Source organism: Myotis brandtii, unplaced genomic scaffold (genome assembly GCF_000412655.1).
Source record: "Myotis brandtii unplaced genomic scaffold, ASM41265v1 scaffold456, whole genome shotgun sequence".
In the NCBI taxonomy this organism is placed as follows: Eukaryota; Metazoa; Chordata; class Mammalia; order Chiroptera; family Vespertilionidae; genus Myotis; species Myotis brandtii.
In genome coordinates, this window is record NW_005367431.1 from 140273 (window position 1) to 161959 (window position 21687).

The 21687-nt window shown below is 42.5% G+C and overlaps 2 protein-coding genes across 7 annotated transcripts in view; one reads left to right on the forward strand and one right to left on the reverse strand.

Annotated features, from left to right (window-relative positions):
- The window catches only part of ZCCHC17 (zinc finger, CCHC domain containing 17), a 57129-nt gene extending 45146 nt beyond the window's left edge, over nt 1-11983 (reverse strand). Inside the window, exons 1-2 of one of the 5 annotated variants that reach the window (XM_005875062.2) lie at nt 11902-11983; nt 6346-6466 (exon numbers count right to left, since the gene is read on the reverse strand). In XM_005875062.2, coding sequence (XP_005875124.1) covers nt 6346-6411 — 66 coding nt within the window. In that variant the 5' untranslated portion in view covers nt 6412-6466; nt 11902-11983. Of the gene's footprint in view, nt 1-6345; nt 6467-6662; nt 6763-11901 lie in introns of those variants that run through there. The other 4 variants (XM_014546767.1, XM_005875060.2, XM_014546769.1 and 1 more) reach the window with 4 other exon arrangements.
- A 151-nt stretch (nt 11984-12134) lies between these two features.
- SNRNP40 (small nuclear ribonucleoprotein 40kDa (U5)) overlaps nt 12135-21687 on the forward strand; it is a 22228-nt gene continuing 12675 nt past the window's right edge. For both annotated transcript variants that reach the window (XM_005875066.2, XM_014546770.1), the window contains exons 1-4: nt 12135-12361; nt 14804-14933; nt 16217-16310; nt 17461-17626. In XM_005875066.2, the coding sequence (XP_005875128.1) occupies nt 12218-12361; nt 14804-14933; nt 16217-16310; nt 17461-17626 (534 nt within the window). In that variant the 5' untranslated portion in view covers nt 12135-12217. The remainder of the gene's footprint in view (nt 12362-14803; nt 14934-16216; nt 16311-17460; nt 17627-21687) is intronic.

Here is a 21687-nt window from a genome sequence, read left to right on the forward strand (position 1 = left end):
TCGCTTCCAGCTGCCTGGCTGCCGGCCGCCATCTTGGCTGACAGTTAATTTGCATAAGGATATGCTGATTAGCCAATGGGAAGGGTAGCGGTCGTACGCCAATTACCATGTTTCTCTTTTATTAGTGTAGATACTCACTACATGTAAAACACTATCTAAAGTGCTTTACAGAATCCTCATGACATCAGATGTTGTTGGTACTGTTATAATGCTCATCTGATAGATGACAAAACTGACCTGTGGAGAGACTAAGTTACCTAACCAGTGTTCAAATCTAGTAAATAACAGTACTGGGATCTGAACCCAGGGAGTCTTAACTACACTAAAACTGCCCCTGGGTTCTCTTTAACTATAAAATCCTAGCAGCCAAAAGCAATGTGACAGTTGACATCTTATCTGCTCCAGGCAACAATCTTAGGAAGCGTAAATGGTAGGTTCCTATGTTACAGATAAGGTGAAATAGCAGAGGTGTAGAAAGAGCACAGGCTTTGGAGTGAAAGATGTGGCCTCTAATCCCAGCTCTCCCACTTCTTACCCATGGGATCTGAGCACAACTTGCCTTTCAGGGTCTAAGTTCCCCTTGTACTCACTTTGCTGCTGCAGGTAACAAATGATGTACATAAAGCACCAAGCACTGGTATCTGGTGGCCAATATACTAGTACATTCAATAAACTTTAACTTTTTAAGAATTTACAGTCCAAGACACTGAAGCAGAGAAAGGCATACAACTAATTTAGATACAAGATAGGCACAGATCCTAGGTCCTTTGACTCCTGGTCCAGTGCCTCCTACTTTACCAAATAGCATTACTACCCACTTCAATGTTAGGATAAAAATAGATTAAAATTTCCATTCCCGCCCTAACCGGTTTGGCTCAGTGGATAGAGCGTCGGCCTGTGGACTGAAAGGTCCCAGGTTCAATTCTGGTGAAGGGTATATACCTTGGTTGTGGCCACATTCCCAGTTGGGGTGTGTGCAGGAGGCAGGTGATCGATGTTTCTCTCTCATTGATGTTTCTGACTCTCTATCTCTCTCCCTTCCTCTCTGTAAAAAAATCAATAAAATATATATTTTTAAAAAGTCTTAAAAAAAATCTCCATTCCCCTCTTTTGTTAATGGGGATATTGGGACAAAGCGCTTGAACCAATTCTCTAAGATAGAGCATTAAGAATGAGTTAAGCCCTGGCCAATGTGGCTCAGTTGGTTGAGCATTGTCGCATGCACTGAGAGGTCACTGGTTCAATCTCCAGTCAGGATGCATGCCTAGGTTGTGGATTCGATTCCCAGTAGGGGTTGTGCAGGAGGCAGTCAATCAATGTTTCTCTTTCATCAATGTTTCTCCCTCTCTCTCTCCCTTTCTCTCTCTCTAAAATCAATAAAAACATTTTTTTAACTAAAAGAATGGGTTAAGAACCAAATGTCCGAAACTCCTGTTTTACACTGATGAACATGCTATGCTGGGGTAGGAACCAGACAGTCCCCCCAAGAAAACAGTACAATCAGGCAGGTACTAGCATTTAAAATCAAAACAAGGTGGAACTAGAGCAGCCGTGGGCAAACTACGGCCCTCGGGCCAGATCCGGCCCGTTTGAAATGAATAAAACTAAAAAAAAAAAGACCGTACCCTTTTATGTAATGATGTTTACTTTGAATTTATATTAGTTCACACAAACACTCCATCCATGCTTTTGTTCCGGCCCTCCGGTCCAGTTTAAGAACCCATTGTGGCCCTCGAGTCAAAAAGTTTGCCCACCCCTGAACTAGAGGAAGGATCTTAGAGATTAGCTAGTTCAATCCCATCATTTTTCAAATGAGAAGAGTGAAGATCAGAGACATGAAGTGCTTACCTAAGTTCACATGGTCATCTATAAAACAGGACCATGTGGATAAAAAAGGTGACTTTAAATTTTAATTACAATAAAAGCAACCCCCTTCTTTCTGAACCAACCAAAGGCACTTGAGCTTTTGCTCCAAGTTCTAGAAAGAGAGCTAAGATGTCTCATATTGTGTAACATTATTAAAAGGGCACAACACTCCAACAAACTTAAAAGTAGCATCTGGAAGTTGGAACCCAAATCACCTTGCTGTTGTTAATTAAGACAATTTCACTTTTCAGTCCTGAAGCTCCAGTGTCATATTATGATCTTCTGAAGAAATATTATAACAGACCTTAATTTGGCCTCTCCCAAAAGGGAAGGTTAATGTGCTCCAGAATTGATGCACTCAACTGTTCAGTTAGGAAAAGGCATTCATGCCTATTTCCAGCACCAGGTGTTTCATCACTGTGTCTCCTAGGATGCAGAGTTGAAATTATCAGAATGGCACCTACTGTAAATGATCACACAGTCTGCTCTGGTGTCCCAGAATAATTAGTCAAATAGCACGGGGGGGGGGGGGGGGGGGGGGTAATTATCTCAACTAAACTCAGGACTTGGGTTAATGAATTTATCATCTTCAGATTAGAGGTTGCATTGGCCTTGAAACTAGTTATCTCTATCATGTAAATGAGGAATTTAAGCTTAGAGACACTGTTACTTGTGCAAACTCACAAAATTAGAAAGTAGTATGACCAGGTAGAGAACAGAAGTATTTTAACTTCTAGTCCACCTTACTAACACCAATCTCCCTCAGCATTTTTGTTTTTCAAATACAAGGAAAGTTTATTTAGAAAGTCACAGAGGTAGAAAAGGTGAGCCAGCTGGGCTGTGTGGGCTCAGGAACAAGAGAGAGGCAAAAAGAGCCCTTGGAGCTTAGGAGAGAGAGAGAGCAGTGTGGTTCTTGAGGGAAGAGGAAGAGGTAAGATGTGTGCATGCAAGCTCTAGAAGGAGCTCCCCCCGCCCTCAGTATTTCTTTAACTATAGCTAGGCTAAGCCAAACCCCAATTCCCACTGCTATGCTTGTATCCCCTATCATACTTAATGGACAAGAAAAGGATGAATACTGGCTTCTCAGCTATTTGATCACTGGGCCCCTCAGTCCTGCTCAGCCTACTGAAGAGAACTTCTGGGAAAGGGGCTGCACCACCAGTTTCTTCAACAATAGGACCTAAGAAACTTGGGATTACTTTAAATCAAACATTTACTGAGCACCTATATGCAGGAGGCCATGTAGGGTACTTTAAAATAAAAACAACTTTAAAAAAGGAATGCCTAGCCTGTTTTAAAATGAATTTGAAGTAGTTGCCAAGATACATGAGACAGCCATGGCCTCTGCTCTCCACTAATTCAAAATCCAGTGAAGGAGACATATACATGTACAAGTAAAAACAACACAAGACAGACTATATTTAACACCATAATAGAGGTACAAACAAATGACCATGGAACAACCAGATTTACCATTTACCTTCCTCCTATACCTCAATTCAGTCAAGAGTTCTCTTATGGGTCTTTCAGTTCCTCCATGCACTTATGTACAGTCCCAACTGCAGAGTAGCAGAAAGCAGACTCGGAGAGAGAACTTTAGGATCCCAGCTTTGCCACTTGTTAACCATCTGAACACTACTTAACTTCTGAGAAGGGTTTCCTAGGCCATAAAATGGGATCAACAATTTCTTGGGAGAACGTGAATGACAGAATGTGTGAAAGTGCTGATTTACATTAAGCTTACAAAAATGTTTTTGAATTTTAATGTAACCAGGTCTTCTTTGTAAATATTAGGCACTCATTAAAATATTTGTTGGATGAATATTCTGAAAAAGTTTCTTATTTCCAATTTATCATGAAATTTCTCTATCCTTAATTCCAGTTACTTCTAAACCATCAATTTTCAAAATGTGCTCCTGAAATTCTAAGCTAGAACTGTAAAGTTCTCTCTGAACATTACTCTAGCCCAGTGGTCACCAACTGGTGGTCTGCGGACCACGGGTAGTCGGTGAGGTTCAAAACGTTGGCGACCGCTGCTCTAGCCCATCCATCCTGATAGTAAAATATAAAACCTACACTAATACAAGCCCCAGCTCATATAAGAAAAAGCTGAAGATGAGGAGCCACTTTACTAAAAATCTGAGTCAGTCTGTGGAGGGCAGAGAACTCTTCTCTTTCTTCTGTGCAACACCTGACAAGTCAAGGCTTGTCAGAAAAATCAATTTCATCTCCAATGCTACCACTTCCTTTTCCTGAGTCCTGGTAACTTGACCTTTAGGGGTACTATGGGGTTTATTTTATTTTATTTTTTTAATAAATATTTATTGTTGAAAGTATTACATATGTCCCTTTTTTCCCTCATTGCCCTCTCCAACCCTGGGTACTATGGGTCTTAAAGGTCAAAGGCTCTAACAGCAAAGTTGTTTGCTATTTTTTAAAATTTATCACCCTTTATATCTTGACTGTTATATTACAGGTTGGGATAAACTTAACAAAAACCAAGAGACACAATTATCTATAATCAACTGAAAGTCACAAAGTGTGTCTTCAAAGGCCTAACATTATGAGGAGGTAAGACTTTTATCAACCACAAAGCAAGTATAAATGCCATAAAAATTATATAGTTGAAATACTCCAGGCACTCATAAGTCACTGAAAACAATTTTTTGCCTTTATTTTTGCTTCAAGAGAAGGGAGATAATGATAATGAATTTCTGCCATGTCTTAGGCATTGTGTTTTAGATGACAGCTTATTTAACCATCATGGCAATTCCATGAAGTTGTTCTCTCAATTTAATAAATAAGAAATCTGAGGTTCAAGTGATCAAGTGATGGTTCCAAGGATGACATCCTATCCTATGCTATATAATAAAAGGCCAATATGCAAATCAACCAAACAGCAGCACGACCGGTCACTATGACGCACACTGACCACCAGGGGGCAGATGCTCAACGCAGGAGCTGCTCCCTGGTGGTCAGTGCGCCTGGTGGTCAGTGAGCCAAAAGCCGGACTCACGGCTGGCGAGCGCAGCTGTGGTGGTGGGAGCCTCTCCTGCCTCTGTGGCAGCGCTAAGGATGTCCAACTGTCGGCTTAGGGCGCAGGCCGGGCTGAGGGACTTCCCCCCGCCCCCCCTCTGGTGCACAAATTTCATGCACCGGGCCTCCAGTAGTAAATAAAAGAACTAGGACTGGAATCCAGGCTTTGTCCTGTTCAAAAGCCTCTACTCTGAAAACAAATACAATCTGGGATTAAGACAGACAACACTGAACAAAACAGACAGGGCTCTGCCCTCATGGAGCTTAGTATCATGTGAGGAAGAAAGACATTAAACAAGTACACAAATAAATGCAGGATGAGTCTGTGTACTTATAGTGGAAAAAGATCTCTATGGAAATGACATTAAGTCTAAGACCTAAAAAATAGAGAGAAGTTGGTGGGGAAAGTGGAGTTAGAAGCAACGGTATATGCAAAAGTCCAGAGAAAGAAGCAAGCTTATAATATTCAGAGCTGTAAGAGCAACAGAGTGGCTGGGGGATAAGTAGACAAAACAACACTGTCAGATTAGATAGAAGTTAAGTCATATAAGGGTCACAAAAACAAGTTTGAATGTATTCAGTGTAATGAGAAACCTAGAAAAGCTGTGAGAAAGCAGCATGGTCCAATCTGCTTTTAAAATGCTATTCTGGCTATGATGTAAAGAACAGATTGGAAAGAGGCTACAATAGAAGTAAAGATCCCAGTAAGGGCCAGGGAAGAGATGGAGAGCTTGAACTAATGGGTTGCCACGATAAAGAAGTACAAAGACCAGAGATATATCTGAGAGGAAGAAATTATAGGACTAATGGACTGGAGCGGAAGGGAAAATCAAAATCAAATTAAGAGGAAAAATCAAGGATAATGCCCAGATTTCCAGTGTGGGTAGATGAATAGACAGTGGTTCCATCTGCTGATATGGGAAAGACCAGAATAGATTTTGTGAGAAAATTAAAAATACTTTTCAAAACATAAATCAGCCCAGCTGGTATGGCTCAGTACTTGAGCACTGACCCAGGAAACAAGAGGTTACTGGTTTAATTCCGGGTCAGGGCACATGCCCGGGTTGCATGCTTGATCTCCAGTAGGGAGCATGTATGAGACAGCTGATCAACGATGTTTCTCTCTCATCTCATCAATGTTTCTATCTATCCCTCTCCCACCTCTCTCTCTAAAAAAATCAATGAAACATATTAAAATAAATAAATAAATAAGACGTAAGTCAGAGATGCTGTGAGATATCCAAAAGATGATGTCAAGTATGCAGCTGGAAGTCTGGAGCTTAGAAGGGGTACAGGTGATGGCCAGATGCTCCACTAGCCCTTCCCGTTTAAACTGTAATGCTCAAGATATTCTCAAATGACAGGAGCTCCAAACGCAGCTGCTTTTCACCCTCAATCTATGCTTAACATAAATGGTAAGTTTTCAAAGCCCAAATAATATACCTCTCCTTGGAAAATAGTGTAGAGAGCAGGCAAGTTCTCCATGGTCTCGGGTCTTCCTGAATTCATCCTTAATGTTCTATGGCTCCTCCATATCTCTTCTGCTAAAGCTAATTCAAGTGTACTGTCACAAAGAAATAATATAGACAACAATTTGAAAGACATCTGCATTAAAGAAGTACAGACAATCCACAGCTATTCTCTACAGAATAATAACACAGATTTAACACCATGTACTTCTATCCAAACCTCTTTTGTCTACTTTAATTATGGGGAGTTTTGGGAACATTGATCTTATTTCTTTTCATTGTGATACTTACCCAAGGCCATCACTCTGCTGCTTTGTTTCTTGTTTTTTAATTGCTATCGTTGGTATTCTTTTGCCAAGGGAAGGTTTTGGGGGGTGGGGGGTAAGTGGATCTTTAAAAGAAAGGGAACAGTAATAGTAATAAGAGCTAACATTTATCAAGCACTTACTATGTCCAGGCACTATGCTCAACACTGGACATCCAATATCTCATTTAACCCTCAAAAGTCTCAAGATATAGGTTCTATTATTATCATAGTATATAGATGAGAAAACCAAGGATTCTGGAGGTCCAATTACTATGCCTATGTCAAAAAGCCAAGAAATGGTAGAGTCAAAATCTGGCTGACACCAGAGTCCACGCTTTTAACCACTATGCTTACTTTTCTCCTGATAAATTGAAAACACACAAGTTCATTTTAAAAGTTCACACAATACGCCCAGCCAGTGTGGCTCAGTGGTTGAGCTTCAACCTATGAACCAGGAGGTCAGGGTGCCATTCCCAGCCAAGGCACATGCCCAGGTTGCCAGTTCAATTCCCAAATAGGGGACGTGTAGGAGGCAGCCAATCAATTATTCTCTCTCATCATTGGTTTTTCTGTCTCTCCCACTTTCTTCCTCTCTGAAACCAATAAAAATATATTTTAAAAATATTAATTAATTAAAGTTCAGACAATACATTAATAATGAAGAAAATAAAATCATTTATTATTCAATGGGTTTATATCCTTTTAGACTTTTGTATATGTACAGTGTTTTTTTAAATGGAATCATGAAATCATTATTAACAGCATATACACACACACACACACACACACACACACACACACACACTAGTAGGTAGGTAGGTAGATTGCCCCCTGGTGGTCAGTGCACTCCCACAGCCAACCTCCCACGGTATCCCCCCCTCCAGCCGGCCCCCCGATCACTGGCCAGGTCGACTGACCCCACCCATGCACTAATTCATGCACCGGGTCTCTAGTTTTAATATATTTTAGCAATTCTTACATACATACACACACATCTTATTTATTTATTTATTTTCAATCCTCACTTGAGGATATTTTTTCCATTGATCTTTAGGGAGAAAGTGAAAGGGAGGGAGGAGGGAAGGAGGACAGGAAGTAGAGAGGGGAGGGGAGGGGAGGGGGAAGAGAGGGAGGGAGAGAGAGGGAGAGAGAGAGAGAGAAAGAGAGAGAGAGACAGAAACATCAACATGAGAAACATAATGATTAGTTACCTCCTACACGCGCCCGGACTGGGGCCAGGAATCAAACCCACTACCCTTTGGTGCCCAGGACAACACACTAACCACTGAGCAACACAGGCCAGGGTTATTACTTTACTAACAGCACATAGAGAGAATGCAGGCAGATTTGTCAGTTCTTAAGAAATGGCTGATAAACAGGTTAAATCCAAGTATCATAGCCTAGTTGGATCCTTCCTTTCACTTCCTAGCTATGTAGTCTCAACTCTAGTCCTTCCCTTCCCTCTGCCCAGTATCCCTCACATCACATCCTAGAACAGAAATTAACCTGAGGTCAATGGCTCTATCAAAAAACCTTAATTATCCCTCCAACTCCTATAGCATTAGTGAGGTAAAGAATCCATAGAGGCATCAGCAGGTAGGACATCTAAATTAAGCTCAAATATCTTAGTCTCACCTGTTCCTCCCTACAGAAAGGTTGTGGAAAGAGCAATAGAAGTAAGTGGAAACAATCTGAAGTTGTTTCTTTGCTGATTTTTGCTGTGACAACAATATGAACAGCCAAGTTTAAAGCTCTCCAGTTTGCTCCTTCTGTAGAACAATAGCCTGAGAAATCCTATGCAATTCTTTTAGAAAACTAGCAGCATTTTTGAGGGAAAGTCTGAAATGTAAAAATATAAGTTTACAATTCAGGAGAGTAGAAGGTTGCCATTTTTTAAAATGGTGTTTAAAATTTTTTTCATATTATGCTCTGTAGAGATGTAGGGTCCTATGATGTTTTATTCAGAAGCTCCTTAGGTATTTCAAGTTTATTTTAGAGAGGAACGGAGAAGGACAGAGAGATAGGAACATCACTGGTTGGCTATCTCCTGGATGCCCCCTACTAGGGATCGAGCCTGCAACCTGGACATGTGCCCTGACTGGGAATCGAATTAGCGACCTCTTGGTTCATGGGTCAATGCTCAACCACTGAGCAATACCAGCTGGGTCAAGTTTATTTTTAAAAAGTCGATTCTAAAATATCTAGGGATCATAGGTGTCAAGAAAGCCAAAGAAGTAGGACTCTAGGCCAACCAACTGGAAGATAGCCTCTATATTAAAGATGTACGGAGCAGAACCCCAAAGAAACCAGAATTGAGGGAAGTCCCACTCAGAGCATTTGGAAAGCTAGGAGCCCCTCCTCAAAAATTACTGCTGATTCCCACTTGCCCTCCCAGCCTTGGGTGGGTCATGGTAGCAAGGAGAAGTGGAAGTTACAGGAGGAGGAACTATTTTTTTAAAATATATTTTTATCGATTTCAGAGAGGAAGGGAGAGGGAGAGATAGAAACATCAATGATGAGAGAGAATCATTGATGGGCTGCCTCCTGCACACCCCCCACTGGGGATCAAGCCCACAACCCAGGCACGTACCCTTGGCTGGAATCAAACCTGGGACCCTTCAGTCTGCAGGCTGATGCTCTATCCACTGAACAAAACTGGCTAGGGCAGGAGGAACTATTTTAGCAGTGTATTTTGCTTTGATCCAGCTTATCTATTAAGCTTCTATGTAAGATTTCAATTTTTTTTGGGGGGGGGGGGGTTCTGCTTTAAAAAAAAAAGAGCAAATTAATTGACAAGGATTGAGATACACCATTTGGAGTTACTTTGCAATTTCCTTAGGTACTTCATTTTACTTGAATATTTTAAACAACAATAGTATGTAGGGAAGCAATAGGGAGCCGATTACTGGGCACTCCCTTCCGAAAGCAAAGGAAGAATAATGTGTGAGTAGGGGGTATAGCAGGGGAATGGCGGCCCAGAGTGAGGTCAAAGCCTATGTTAGGTGAGGAAGAAATCTGCAAAGAAGAATGACTCATCTTTAACCTATGTTTACGAAGTTAAGTAAAAATACTGAGCTATGAGCAGAGGCAGAATGACTACAGAGCCTGCATTCTCAACCACTATTCTACGCTGCCTCAAAAGGAATTCACAGCCCTGGCCCGTGTGGCTCAATTGGTTGGGCGCCATCCCCTGCACAGAAAGGTTGCCTATCTCCTAGGGTGGTCAAAAAGGGAATTAAATTGGTTTAGACAAGTAAAGCTTTTGGGTTAACACATGGCAAATAGGAAGTACTCAAATATTAGCAATTACTATTAGAGGAGTTGGAAGGGACCTTCCGGATTACTGACTGAAAGAACAGTGTAGGGCCTGTAGGCAGTAGAGTAAGTACTGGCCTTGAGTACCCGCATGGCTAACTGACCAGCCTGTATCAAGTCACTTAATCTCTGTTGGTTGGTTTTCAGTTTAAATAGGAGTAATGGGCTAAATGCTCTCTATAATTTCTTTCAGTTTTCATATTTTGAGTTCACTTTTTGTGTTTTACTTTGCTTTTTGCTATTTTTTCTCTTTCCTGCGTTTGACCTGTTTTCTCAAGAGATTCATAACTAGAACGCAAAAAAGAAGTAGCGTCCTTCTAAGACAGTTATTCTAGAAATTGGATGGGAAGGAGGGAGGTTGGACCACTAGTTGGCATTTGAAAGTCTCCCATCTTCTGATCTGCCCAGCACATAGTAAGGCTCTGCTCACACATTCAAGAAGATGAAGAAACTAAGACACAAAGAGGCTAAGTAACTTGCTCAAAATCACAGGCCTATGAATGATGCTGATGAGATTCAAACCCTGTTTACAAACATTTTTTCTTCCCTTTTTAAATTATGAAATTCTTCTGAGTATTCTTGCACGTTCGCATACCCTTCGAATTTCTAGTGCCTGGCAGTGTGAACGCGACGACTAAAGGTTCCGACTTAGGTGATCTTACCCACATCAATGGCTCAATCACCGCCAAATACCAATTACTCTCAGATTTATATTTCCAACAAAAATCTCTTTTCTGCGTTCCAAACCCATATTTCAAACTGCCTCCTGGGTGTCAGGGATGATTTCTCCCTACCCCTCGCCAAAAAAAACACACACAAACCTACCCAGTTGCCATAAGCCAGAAAACTCGGAGTTACACTGAAGTCCTCTTTTCCCTCCCTGAATCCAGGCCATCATCGAGTCCTACTGATTTCACCTCCTCTATACGCCTTTAGGATCCGTGCAACTCTGCGTTTCCACCAACACCTCAGTCCTCATTCCCAACAGTGTGTCTATCCGTCCTCCATCTGTGCACACTATGGAGCCTCCCCCCACCGCACGCCCCGCTCCCCATCAAAAATAAACCACCACCACCACCAAAAACCTCATCGGTCTTCCAGCAAAAGCTACCAAGTCCTGCCAGGCCTGCCCTCGACCCGCCTCCAGCTTCATCCCGTACCACGCTCCCCTGCACCCGCCCCGCATTCCCTCCCTCCTGGCCACGCTGGCCTCTGCGCTTTTTATTCATTCCCCTCCCCTGGTCACCAGGCCCCCGGACACGCTGTTCTCTCCGGGGAAGAGTCTGCCCTCCTCTCTTCACCCGCCTCAGGAGAACCCTCCCTTCAGGCACCTCTTCCTCGGAGAAGCTCCCCGGCTTCTTTCAGGCACTCGGAACATCGGGTGCCTCTCTCCTAGGTCGCACTATTTCACATTTCTCAGTGAGACACTTTAGCATCTGTTCTCCCCACCAGCCTCAAGCCCCTGAGAGGTCAGGGGCCATGTTCGGTTCACAAGGTACCCTCCATGCTTTGCACAAAAAATCCCAGTTGGACCGGCAGGAGTCGGGCATTCCCTTCACCGCCGGCCCTCACCGGAGCACAGAACAGGCCCTAGCAAAAGGCCGGCAGACACAAGCCGGCCTCCTCCGTCGGGACCCGAGTGGAGGCTGGGAGGCCGGCCTTTCCTCCCTGGGGACGGACACAGCATGCGCTCGCTGAAGGCGGCCGTCGAGGGCCTCGGGCAGCCGCACAGACCCCAAAGCGCCGCTCCAGCCGAGAGAGGGAACCCAGGCTACCGCTGCCCGAGCTGGGCCCGCCCCTGCCCCTCGCAATCAAAACTTCGGAAGAGAAAGGCCAGGCTCACACCGCACACCCGAGGCACCGCCTCCAGATTCCGCAGCCGCCGCCCCCGACCTCCCTCACACTTACTCGGCGTCCGCTCCGGCCTCCGCGCCGCTGCATTGCACGAAACGCCAGAACCCAGCCAGCGCGCTCCCACCCACAAGACACAGCGTGCTGAGGCGGGGCGCCAGCTCCACCCGCCAATCCTGGAATCGGACTCTCGTGACGTCAGAAGGACCTGACCAATAAGAGGAGCTCATCCTCGGACGCTGAGGAGAGTATTGGAAGCCGATTGGCCTCTCCAAGCCGGATGTGCTAGGGAAGGACTAAGTCGGAACCAGTCGCGCGGTGGCCGAGGGTGTCGGCGCGGTCCGTGGCGGTACAGAGGAGAGTGGCTACCGCCATGATTGAACAACAGAAGCGCAAGGGTCCGGAGTTGCCGCTGGTTCCCGTCAAGAGGCAGCGGCATGAGCTCATGTTGGGAGCGGCGGGGTCGGGCCCTGGAGCGGGACAGCAGCCCCCGGCGCCGGGAGCTCTGCTGCAAGCGGTGAGTGAAGGTGCAGGCGGCCTTCGGCCCGCAGCTCATCTGCCTCTGAGAGCTACACCGGGTGGTCCCGCATCGGCCCTTCACGCCTACTGTGGGGCGGCACGAGAATCTCTATCTGGAGTTAAGGCAGGAAAACACTGTAAAAGCGGCCGACGTCCTGCGGATACTCCATACGTTTCCCTGTTTGACAGCCGTTTTCAGCGTCTCGATCTCCCTGTGAGATGGCGTTAGAATTAAAGTTTAGGATCCTTATTTTGACCTCAAAATCAAGACCGAGGTTTTCGTATCCTAAATCTTACAGGGATTCAGCATAGAGTAAACATTCAGAAAAGTTGCACGAGTGCGAGGATGGAGAATGAATGAATGAATGAATGAGGGAAGAAATGAAATTAATGATCTGGCTCACTTTGGCCAAGTTGTTTTTCTCTTTATTTCTCTACACTATTAACAACTCAAGAATAGTTAACATTCATTGAGCCCTTGTACTGAGTTATTTTATTTTAAATGAAAACTCCATTAATCTTGGTAACAGCCTAAGAGTTAGGGACTGTTATTCCATTTTGTAGATGGGAAGACAAACTCTTACCTGATAGTGATAGAAACATCTTAAACCCAGACCTTATGTTTTGTTTTTTTCACATTTCTTGTGAGATAGAGGTAGTGATCATACCTCTCCTTCTATTAGCCTCAGATAAAGAAGCACGAGTCCTCTCAACTCCTCAAGCAGCGGGTTAGCCAATCCGGCTGGCACCGTTTCAAAATAGACGTACACACTGCTACCACTTGTGCCACCTCCATCCCTAGCTCCTGATCTGAGCTATTATCTCACCTGGCATTGCAGTAGGGTCCTAACTGGTATTCCTGTTTCTGCTCCTGGGCCGTCAGTCTATTCTCAAACCAGCAGCCAGAGGACTCCTTCTAAAGGTCAGATTCTGTTACACTTTGCTGAAAACTTTCGGTGGCTTTCCACTTCACTCACTGTAAAACCAAAATCCTTACAACCTTTTGCCCTTTTTGCCTCTTTATCTCTCTGATCTACCAATTTTCCATGGCTCACACTTGCTCCAGTCACACTGGTTTCCATGCTCCTGCCTGAAAGTGTTGGCATTTGCTGCTTCCTCTCCTGGAGTCCTCTTCCAAATGTTCATCTGGCTTATATATGCAGCTCTTCCAGATCTTTCCTCAAATATCACTTTTTTAGTGAGGGCTTTCCTGGTCCCCTTTAAATTGCAATGCCCAGTACTTAGTAACCCACATTGCTGTGTTTTTCTTCAAAGCATCTACAACCATCTATATATTTTACTTGTTTTCTCTATTGTGATTGACCCATGTCCCTCGTGGTTCAGGGTTCCGGCTCTGGAGAAGGGGCCGCACACAAATGACAGACAAGACAAGAAATAATATTTTGGAAATTGGGCGGCCGGGCGGGAGCCCAAAGCAAGAAGATGGACTCCACTTGTGCTCAGGCCTTGCCATCCATAGCTCTGACCTTTGCCAGGGCTCAGGGGTCACCAGCATTCCGGGCTCCTTGTCCACACCTCTCTGCTAGTGGAGACAATGGGCAGCTTCCCACACTCTATCCCTCCTTCTCTTCCTGCTTCTCACTCAAAAGCAAACTCCGTTTATTTTCCTAGTGCCTGGCACTTAGTATTTTTTTAAATAAATGAATAAGCTGGAAACTACTGAAATTTGGGGATTATTAATAATGTACTTGTTCATCTACCTAACAAATATGAATATCAACCCAGGTTCCAGCATATTATCCAAACCTAGACTTAATGTCAAGATCATAATCAAAAGGCCTTTCCCCAATAATCTGTACCCCGAACTGTTGCTCAGTTCAATCATTCACTCATTAAATGAGCTAGAGATTGGGAAAAGAATGTTGAATGACACAGGCAGGATCCCTGCATTCACAGAGCTTCTTTTCTAGTGAGGAAAAAGGCAACATAAGTAAACCAATACACCAGGAGGAAATTTCAGGTGATGATCAGTGCAGTGAGGGGATACAGTAGGGTTAGTGGAATACAGAGGGGAGGCCGGGTGCTGCTTGAGTTCGAATGATCAAGGAAAGACTTTCTAAACGGAAAACATTTGAAAAGAGCCAAACAGGAAAATCTAGGGGAAGGGGATTCCTGTCAGGGGCAACAAGGGTAAAGATCCCGAGGTAGAAATGAGTTTAACATGTTTGAGCAATTAGAAGTTGGCTATGAGACAGGAGCAGGATGAGGGGTAGGAAAGTTGGTAAAGCAGGCAGACACTGGTAATTTCAGCAGGAAAGTATCAAATTGGAGGCATAAGTTGTGAGAAGAGTTGCAATTCTCTAGATCAGGAGAAATCCACTCATTGTTTCCCTTGCCTTTTCCCTACATCCACTCCCATAATTTTCAGCTTCCTTTGCCAGTATGCAATGACTATCCTGTATTTCTCTTTTTTGTTTAGGGGCCTCCAAGGTGTTCCTCCCTTCAAGCCCCAATCATGCTTCTCTCAGGACATGAAGGGGAAGTGTACTGCTGCAAGTTTCACCCCAATGGATCCACCTTAGCATCAGCAGGATTCGACCGACTGATATGTAAGGCATAGTGTTCATAGTGTTTGAATCTGGAATAATCGGTATCTGCCAAATAGTGATTATTTTTTTAAAACCTTTGGTGCCACAGAAGGTATCAGTCTGATTTGGTCACATAACAAACTACATGGTCGTGAAAATGCTGAATGATCTTGATTGGAGAACTCAGAGTCCATGTGGTAAATACGGAAGGAATTATGTTACTGGTTGGAAAGTGAGTTGCTCTAGTTTGAGAATATCTTCCTCATGGAGGTGAATCTTGAGTTGATTTAGCAAGATAAGAATTCTACGCTTAAAGATTAATGGACGTAATAAAGAAAAAGAGACCATTTCTTTTCCCGAAAGGCAAGAGACCCTCCTCTTGGTTCACTCTCAGAATCTTAGCATATGGGGAGGAAGGGGGACTCTTAAAGTGGCAACTCACTTGGATAATCTATCTGTATAACATTAGGATCTGCTACCAGATTCTCAACTCCTAGTCAGGAAAACCCATTTTTTGAGAAATAGGTAGAGAAAATCACTTTGGGGAAGTCATGAGAAAAAGTGAAAAAGAAGGTAACAGAAGCCTCTGACTTCATTTCTTCTGCCATTATTTCCTGCATTGTGAGATGAAATTAACTCTTTGCTTATAACTCTGTAGTACCTCAGGGTGGATGATAATTGTCTGTTTTGATTTAGGTGTTCTAGTTCTATGATCCTTAAACTTTCTGGTGGCCAAGCATCTGGAAGGCTTAGGCATCTTTGTAGAACATCCATAACTACCTATATGTATCTTATTATGTATAGAAGTGTTCCTTAATAATTCTCATTAATTTTACTCCTCACTAGAATAAGCTCACTGTGGATAGCAACTGTGTCTATTCATTTACCTTGTTTTATCCCAGTACCTGGCTTGTTATAGGTACTTACTACATGTGGATTAAGTAAATGTCGCATAAAATCATTGCCATGTGACCTTCAAGTCATTTGCGGCTTCCTCGGTTTTCCATAAGTGCTGCCATTTTGCAGTCTATTTATATTCATAGGAGATGAGCAATAGTGAATGTCAGCTTTTTTAATATAGGAAATTAAGGCTTAAAAAATTGTATCCATTAACTTTTTTACCTTATAAAATGTGAAAATATTGCATTATTTTTGTTACAGTGTCAGGAAAATTGGCACAGCTGGTAGAACCAATAGTGTTCTAAGCACTATTGTTCTGGTAAATTCATAGGTACCCTTTCCATGCCCAGTAATAAATTTCCTTTTGCCTAGCAGTGCTCATAGAATTCCTGTCTTCCTAACAGTGTTGTGGAATGTCTATGGTGACTGTGATAACTATGCAACATTGAAGGGGCACAGTGGAGCAGTGATGGAACTGCATTATAACACGGATGGCAGGTGAGTATTCTGCATAGTAGAATGGCGGCTGCTACTTACACTAATTCTTCTTGACATCCTTTCACACTTTATCCTTGAGTTTTCTCTCTCAGGAGACCATGCTATCAAAAACTGCTGCATTTGGGCAATTGCTTTATTCTATCACTGTCACGCCAAGTAAGGTGTTTATTGCTCCTTGTAGGCATTTAAAAATACATCATCTCTGTCATCTAATATGTCAACATCTCAGACAAATTTATTCTTTCTTAAGACATAAAACAAAGTAATTTTATAGGTATAAATTAGCTATTTTTATTATGAAAGTAATAAAATATTATTTTGAGAAACTAAGACAAAAAAACAGAACAAGGAAAAAATAGCCCATATTCCTGCCAGTCCAAAGAGAATAACTTAATATTATGATACATTTTTCTCAAGCCTTTTTCCTACTCTAAACTGTTTGGTTTTTACTTATATGTTAGAGCTACGTTTACGATCTTGTCTGCTGCTTTTTTCCCTTAACATTATTCACCTAACATGCTATTTATCATAAACATTTTAATGATTGCATAATTTTAGAATAATTACAAATAATATAGAAATGTGTTTATAAAAGGCATTAATCCCATTGGGTATTTCAGTAAATAGTCATTGTTTTAAACCTCTGATCTGTAAAACCTAGGGTTCCCTGAATCAACTGGTACATAGCCTTGTATAAACTTATGAATTGTCCTCAGAGACAAAATAAAAACTTTGATTTTTAGGGGAAAGGTTGGGGTTGCTGAGCCATTGGGTTAAGAATTGCTAGTCTCTCTTACTTCTGCAGCAAGGAGTGATTAAATATTTCCAAGTGGGAGGATGTCTTCTGTATAAAGTCTTATCTATCACAAAGAAGGAAAAGATTAAGAAAACTGCTGTATTAAATGTTTACTCTATCATGGGGACTGATACAAGGAAATCCTTTTTACTAGGGTAGACCTTATAACGGATCTAAAGCACCAATAGGATTTTGGTAGATAGGGCGAGACAGGCATTCCAGCATCATGTGCCAGACTGTCAGAGGACATGTCAATGATCTTAAAGGGTTGGGCACATTTTGGTAAGTGGGGAAGATAGATTGCTGGGGTTCGTATTCACTTACTTCTTTTTTGTTCTTCATCTTACCTTCTAGTATGCTCTTCTCAGCATCCACAGATAAAACTGTGGCAGTGTGGGATAGTGAAACAGGTGAGAGGGTTAAAAGGCTGAAAGGACATACTTCCTTTGTGAATTCCTGTTATCCGGCCAGGAGGGGCCCCCAGCTTGTCTGCACTGGCAGTGATGATGGTACAGTTAAGGTGGGTGATACTGTCTCTCTGAGTGTTGCAATTTCTGAGGTGACATAATGTGAACTTTATCTTGCCTTACCCTCTGTGTTGTACCCTCCTCGCTACAACTTTGTTTTAGCAGTCATTTCCCAAAACAGATGCTTTAAGTATCTAACAGAATAATATTAGAACCAAATCAAACCATTGTGACTTGGATTAAAATGGACCACCTGAATTGGATTCTTGGCTCAGCTGTTTACTTAGTTGTGTGGTCTTAGGCAGTTTTTCTTATCCTCAGTTTCTCAATCTTTACGGTGGTGATAGTACCTGTGTGCATATCAGAATCACTCAAAGAATCTGTTAAAAACAAAAAGCAACCAGATTCTGATTCGGTACGTCTGAAGTGAGACTTTTTTTTTTTTTAAATTAAGACTATTTTTAAAGCAGTTGTAGGTTCACAGCAAAATCGAGGGAAAGATATAGAGATTTCCCATATATCCACTGTCCCACATATGCACAGCCTCCCCCAGAGTGGCACATTTGTTACGATTGATGAACCAACATTGACACATCATAATTACCCAAAGTCCATAGTTTACATTAGGGTTCACTTTTAGTGTTGTACATTCAATGGGTTTGGACAAATGTATAATGACATGTATTCATCACTATGGTATTACACAGAGTATTTTCACTGCCCTAAAAATCCTCTTTGCTCTGCCTATTCATCCCTTCCAAGCCCTGGCAACCATTGATCCTTTTACTATTTCCATAATTTTGCCTTTCCCAGAATGTCATATAGTTAGAATTATACAATATATAGCTTTTTCAGATTAGCTTCTTTCTCTTAGTAATATGCATTTAAGATTCCTCTATGTCTTTTCATGGCTTGATAATTCATTTCTTTTTAGTGCTGAATAATATTCCATTATTTATGTATTTACCTACTGAAGGACATCTTGGTTGCTTCCAAGAGTTGGCAATTATGAATAAAGCTGCTGTAAACATTCATGTGCAGGTTGTGTGAACCTACATTTTCAGCTCCTGTGGGTAACTCAAGGAGTGCAATTGCTGGAACGTATCATAAGAGTATGTTTAGCCCTGACTGGGGTGGCTCAGTTGGAGCAACATCCCATACACCCAAAGGTCGCAGGTTCAATTCCTAGTCAGGGCACATACCCAGGTTGTGGGTTCAATCCCCAGTGTGGGAGGCAACCGATCAATGTTCTCTCATATTGATGTCTCTCTCCCTTCCTCTCTCTCTAAAATCAATAAAAGTGTGTCCTCGGGTGAGGGCTTAAAAAAAAAAAAGTATGTTTTAGTGGGCCAGAGTAGCATGTCAGAGCCCAAGTGAGGTGAGGAGGGCATCCACACAGGACAGGGTTGGCAGCCTGGGGAATTGGAGGATGAGGAAGGAGGCGCTGCCCAGAATGGAGAGTCAGTGCCCTAGTGGGGTAAAAGGATCATCTCCACGTTGGTGAAGGAGATAATATAGTGTCAGAACCTGAGCTGAGGGTGCCCAAACGGGGCAGGTGTCTGAGGCTGAGCAGGATGAAGATGGCATCCCTAGGGAAGGGCAGCCTAGAGAGGGGCATTAAAGCCCAAGCAGAGTGAAGAGGGTGTTTGTTCACACAGAGGGATGACCCAAATGGGATGAGAAAGGGGTGCACATAGAGTTAGCTGAGAATGGGAATCACGGTTCAGGAAAAAGGGTATCTATTCAGGGGAAGGGTGGGAGAGGATATGGGAGGTTGGTTATACAGGAAGTTAGATCAAATAAGTATAATGGAAGACAGACTACTCACCATCAGAGAGAGGAGTTACCGATACTGAAGTAGAGAAAACTAAAATGCATCGTGTGTTGTTGGTATCAAATTGGAATTATCAGTGTGAATTTAAGACATTCAATATACAAACAAATAGATATAGAAAAAAAATGAATGTAGATGTGTGTGTGTACCTATGTATACATATATTTTCTAACCGACCACTGAGAGGATTTAGGAATAATAACACCCCAACAGCAATGAGCACATCTGCTCAGGTCGTGGCCTTTAAAGTACCATTTTCCACTAAAAGGAACCTGGGCTCCTTTTAGGACTGGGCAGGGAAAGTACTAGATGAGCCTTGAACATCTTATGCAAGAAAGCTTGTCAAAGAACATCTTAATCAAATTATCAAATTGGACTTTATTAGTAACTAGAGGCCAGTGCACGAAATTATCCATCTTTTTAAAAAAAATTTTGATTAATGCTGCTACAAACATTCATGGTCACGTGTTTGAACACCTATTTTCATTTCCCTTGGCCATATATCTAGGAGTCTGGTTGCTGGGACATATGGTAATTCTATGTTTAAATTTTTGAGGGACATCCAAAGTTTTCTGTAGCAGCCTCATCATTTTACATTCTCATCAGCAATGTATGAGATTTTTTCAATGTAATAATCCCCAATTTTTTTACATCCTCAACAACACTTGTTATTTTCTGTGTGGATTTGTTACTGTTATTGATATTGTTACATCTTAATGAGTGTGAACTGGTACCCAATTATTGTTTTGGTTTTTATTCATGATGTTGAGATCTTTTCATGTGCTTATTGGCCCTTGTTATATTTCCTGAAGATAAATTTTTTTTAATGTTTTTATATATTTTAGAAAGGAAGGTAGAGGGAGAGTTAGGAACATCACTGATGAGAGAATCATTGATTGGCTGCCTTCTGCACTCCCTTTGAGGATCAAGCCCGCAATCCAGGAATGTGCCCTGACTGGGAGTTGAATTGTGACCTCCTGGTTCATAGGTTGACGTTCAACCACTGAGCCACACCAGCTGGACCTGAAGAGAAATAGTTATTCAAGTCCTTGCCCATTTATTTATTGGGCTTGTTGTATTTTTGTCATTGAGGTATAATAGTTCTTTGGCTGGATACTAGACCTTTCTGAGATAATGTGATTTGCAAATATTTTCTCCCATTGGCAGTTATTTCATTTTCATGATACTCTCCTTTGATGTACAACAGTTTTCTGTTTTTATTAAGTCTAATTTATCTATTTCTTCTTTTGTCACTTGTACTTTTGTTGTCATATCTAATAATTCATTGCCATATCCATGGTCATGAAGATTTACCCTTTTGTTCTCTTCTAAAAATTTTATAGTTTTAGCTTCTTTTTTTTTTTTTAAATATATTTCTTTATTGATTTCAGAGAGGAAGGGAGAAGGAGAGAGAGATAGAAACATCAATGATAAGAGAGAATCATTGATCGGCTGCCTCCTGCACACCCCCTACTGGGGATCAAGCCCGCAACCCAGGCATGTGCCCTTGGCCGGAATCGAATTTGGGACCCTTCAGTCTGCAGGCTGACGCTTTATCCACTGAGCCAAGCCGGCTAGGGCTATAGTTTTAGCTTTTACATTTAAGTCTTTGATTCATGTCAAGTTAAATTTGACATGTGTGAGGTAAGGGTCTAGCTTGAACTGATTATCCAGTTGTCCCAAGGCCACTTGTGAAAAAACTATTAATTTCTTTCGTCTGTATGGGCTATACTTTCTGCTGCTTCTTTGCCTCATAACTTTTTTGTTGAAAACTAGATATTTGAATATTGTAATACTAGAGGCCCACTGCACGAAATCACGCAGGACCCAGTGTCAAGTCCCCACCCACCCGCGCATGCAGCCCCGTCCACCTTGAAGACAGTTGTGGACGGAGATAAGAATAGTTTCCAGCCCTAACCTTTCCTTCTCAGGAGCACTTAAATTGACCTTCGTTGGAAGATAAGAATTGAACAGAGCAACACTTACTTGTTCCCATGAAGAAATCATATGACATTCAGCAGGTGCCTTTTGGCGTTTGGTTGTGATGGCTGATGGCATGACCATGGGGTTTTTATAATAGAGACTAGAAGCCCGGTGCACAAAAATTTGTGCACTGGCGGGGGGGAGGAGGGTTGAGGGGGTGTCCCTCAGCCCCACTTGTGCCCTCTCACAGTCTGGGACCCCTCAGGAGATAACCACCTGCTGCTGGCTTAGGCCTGCTCCCCGGGTCGCAGGCTCGATCCCTCGGTGCCTGTCCCGCTTCCCCAGGTCGCGCACACC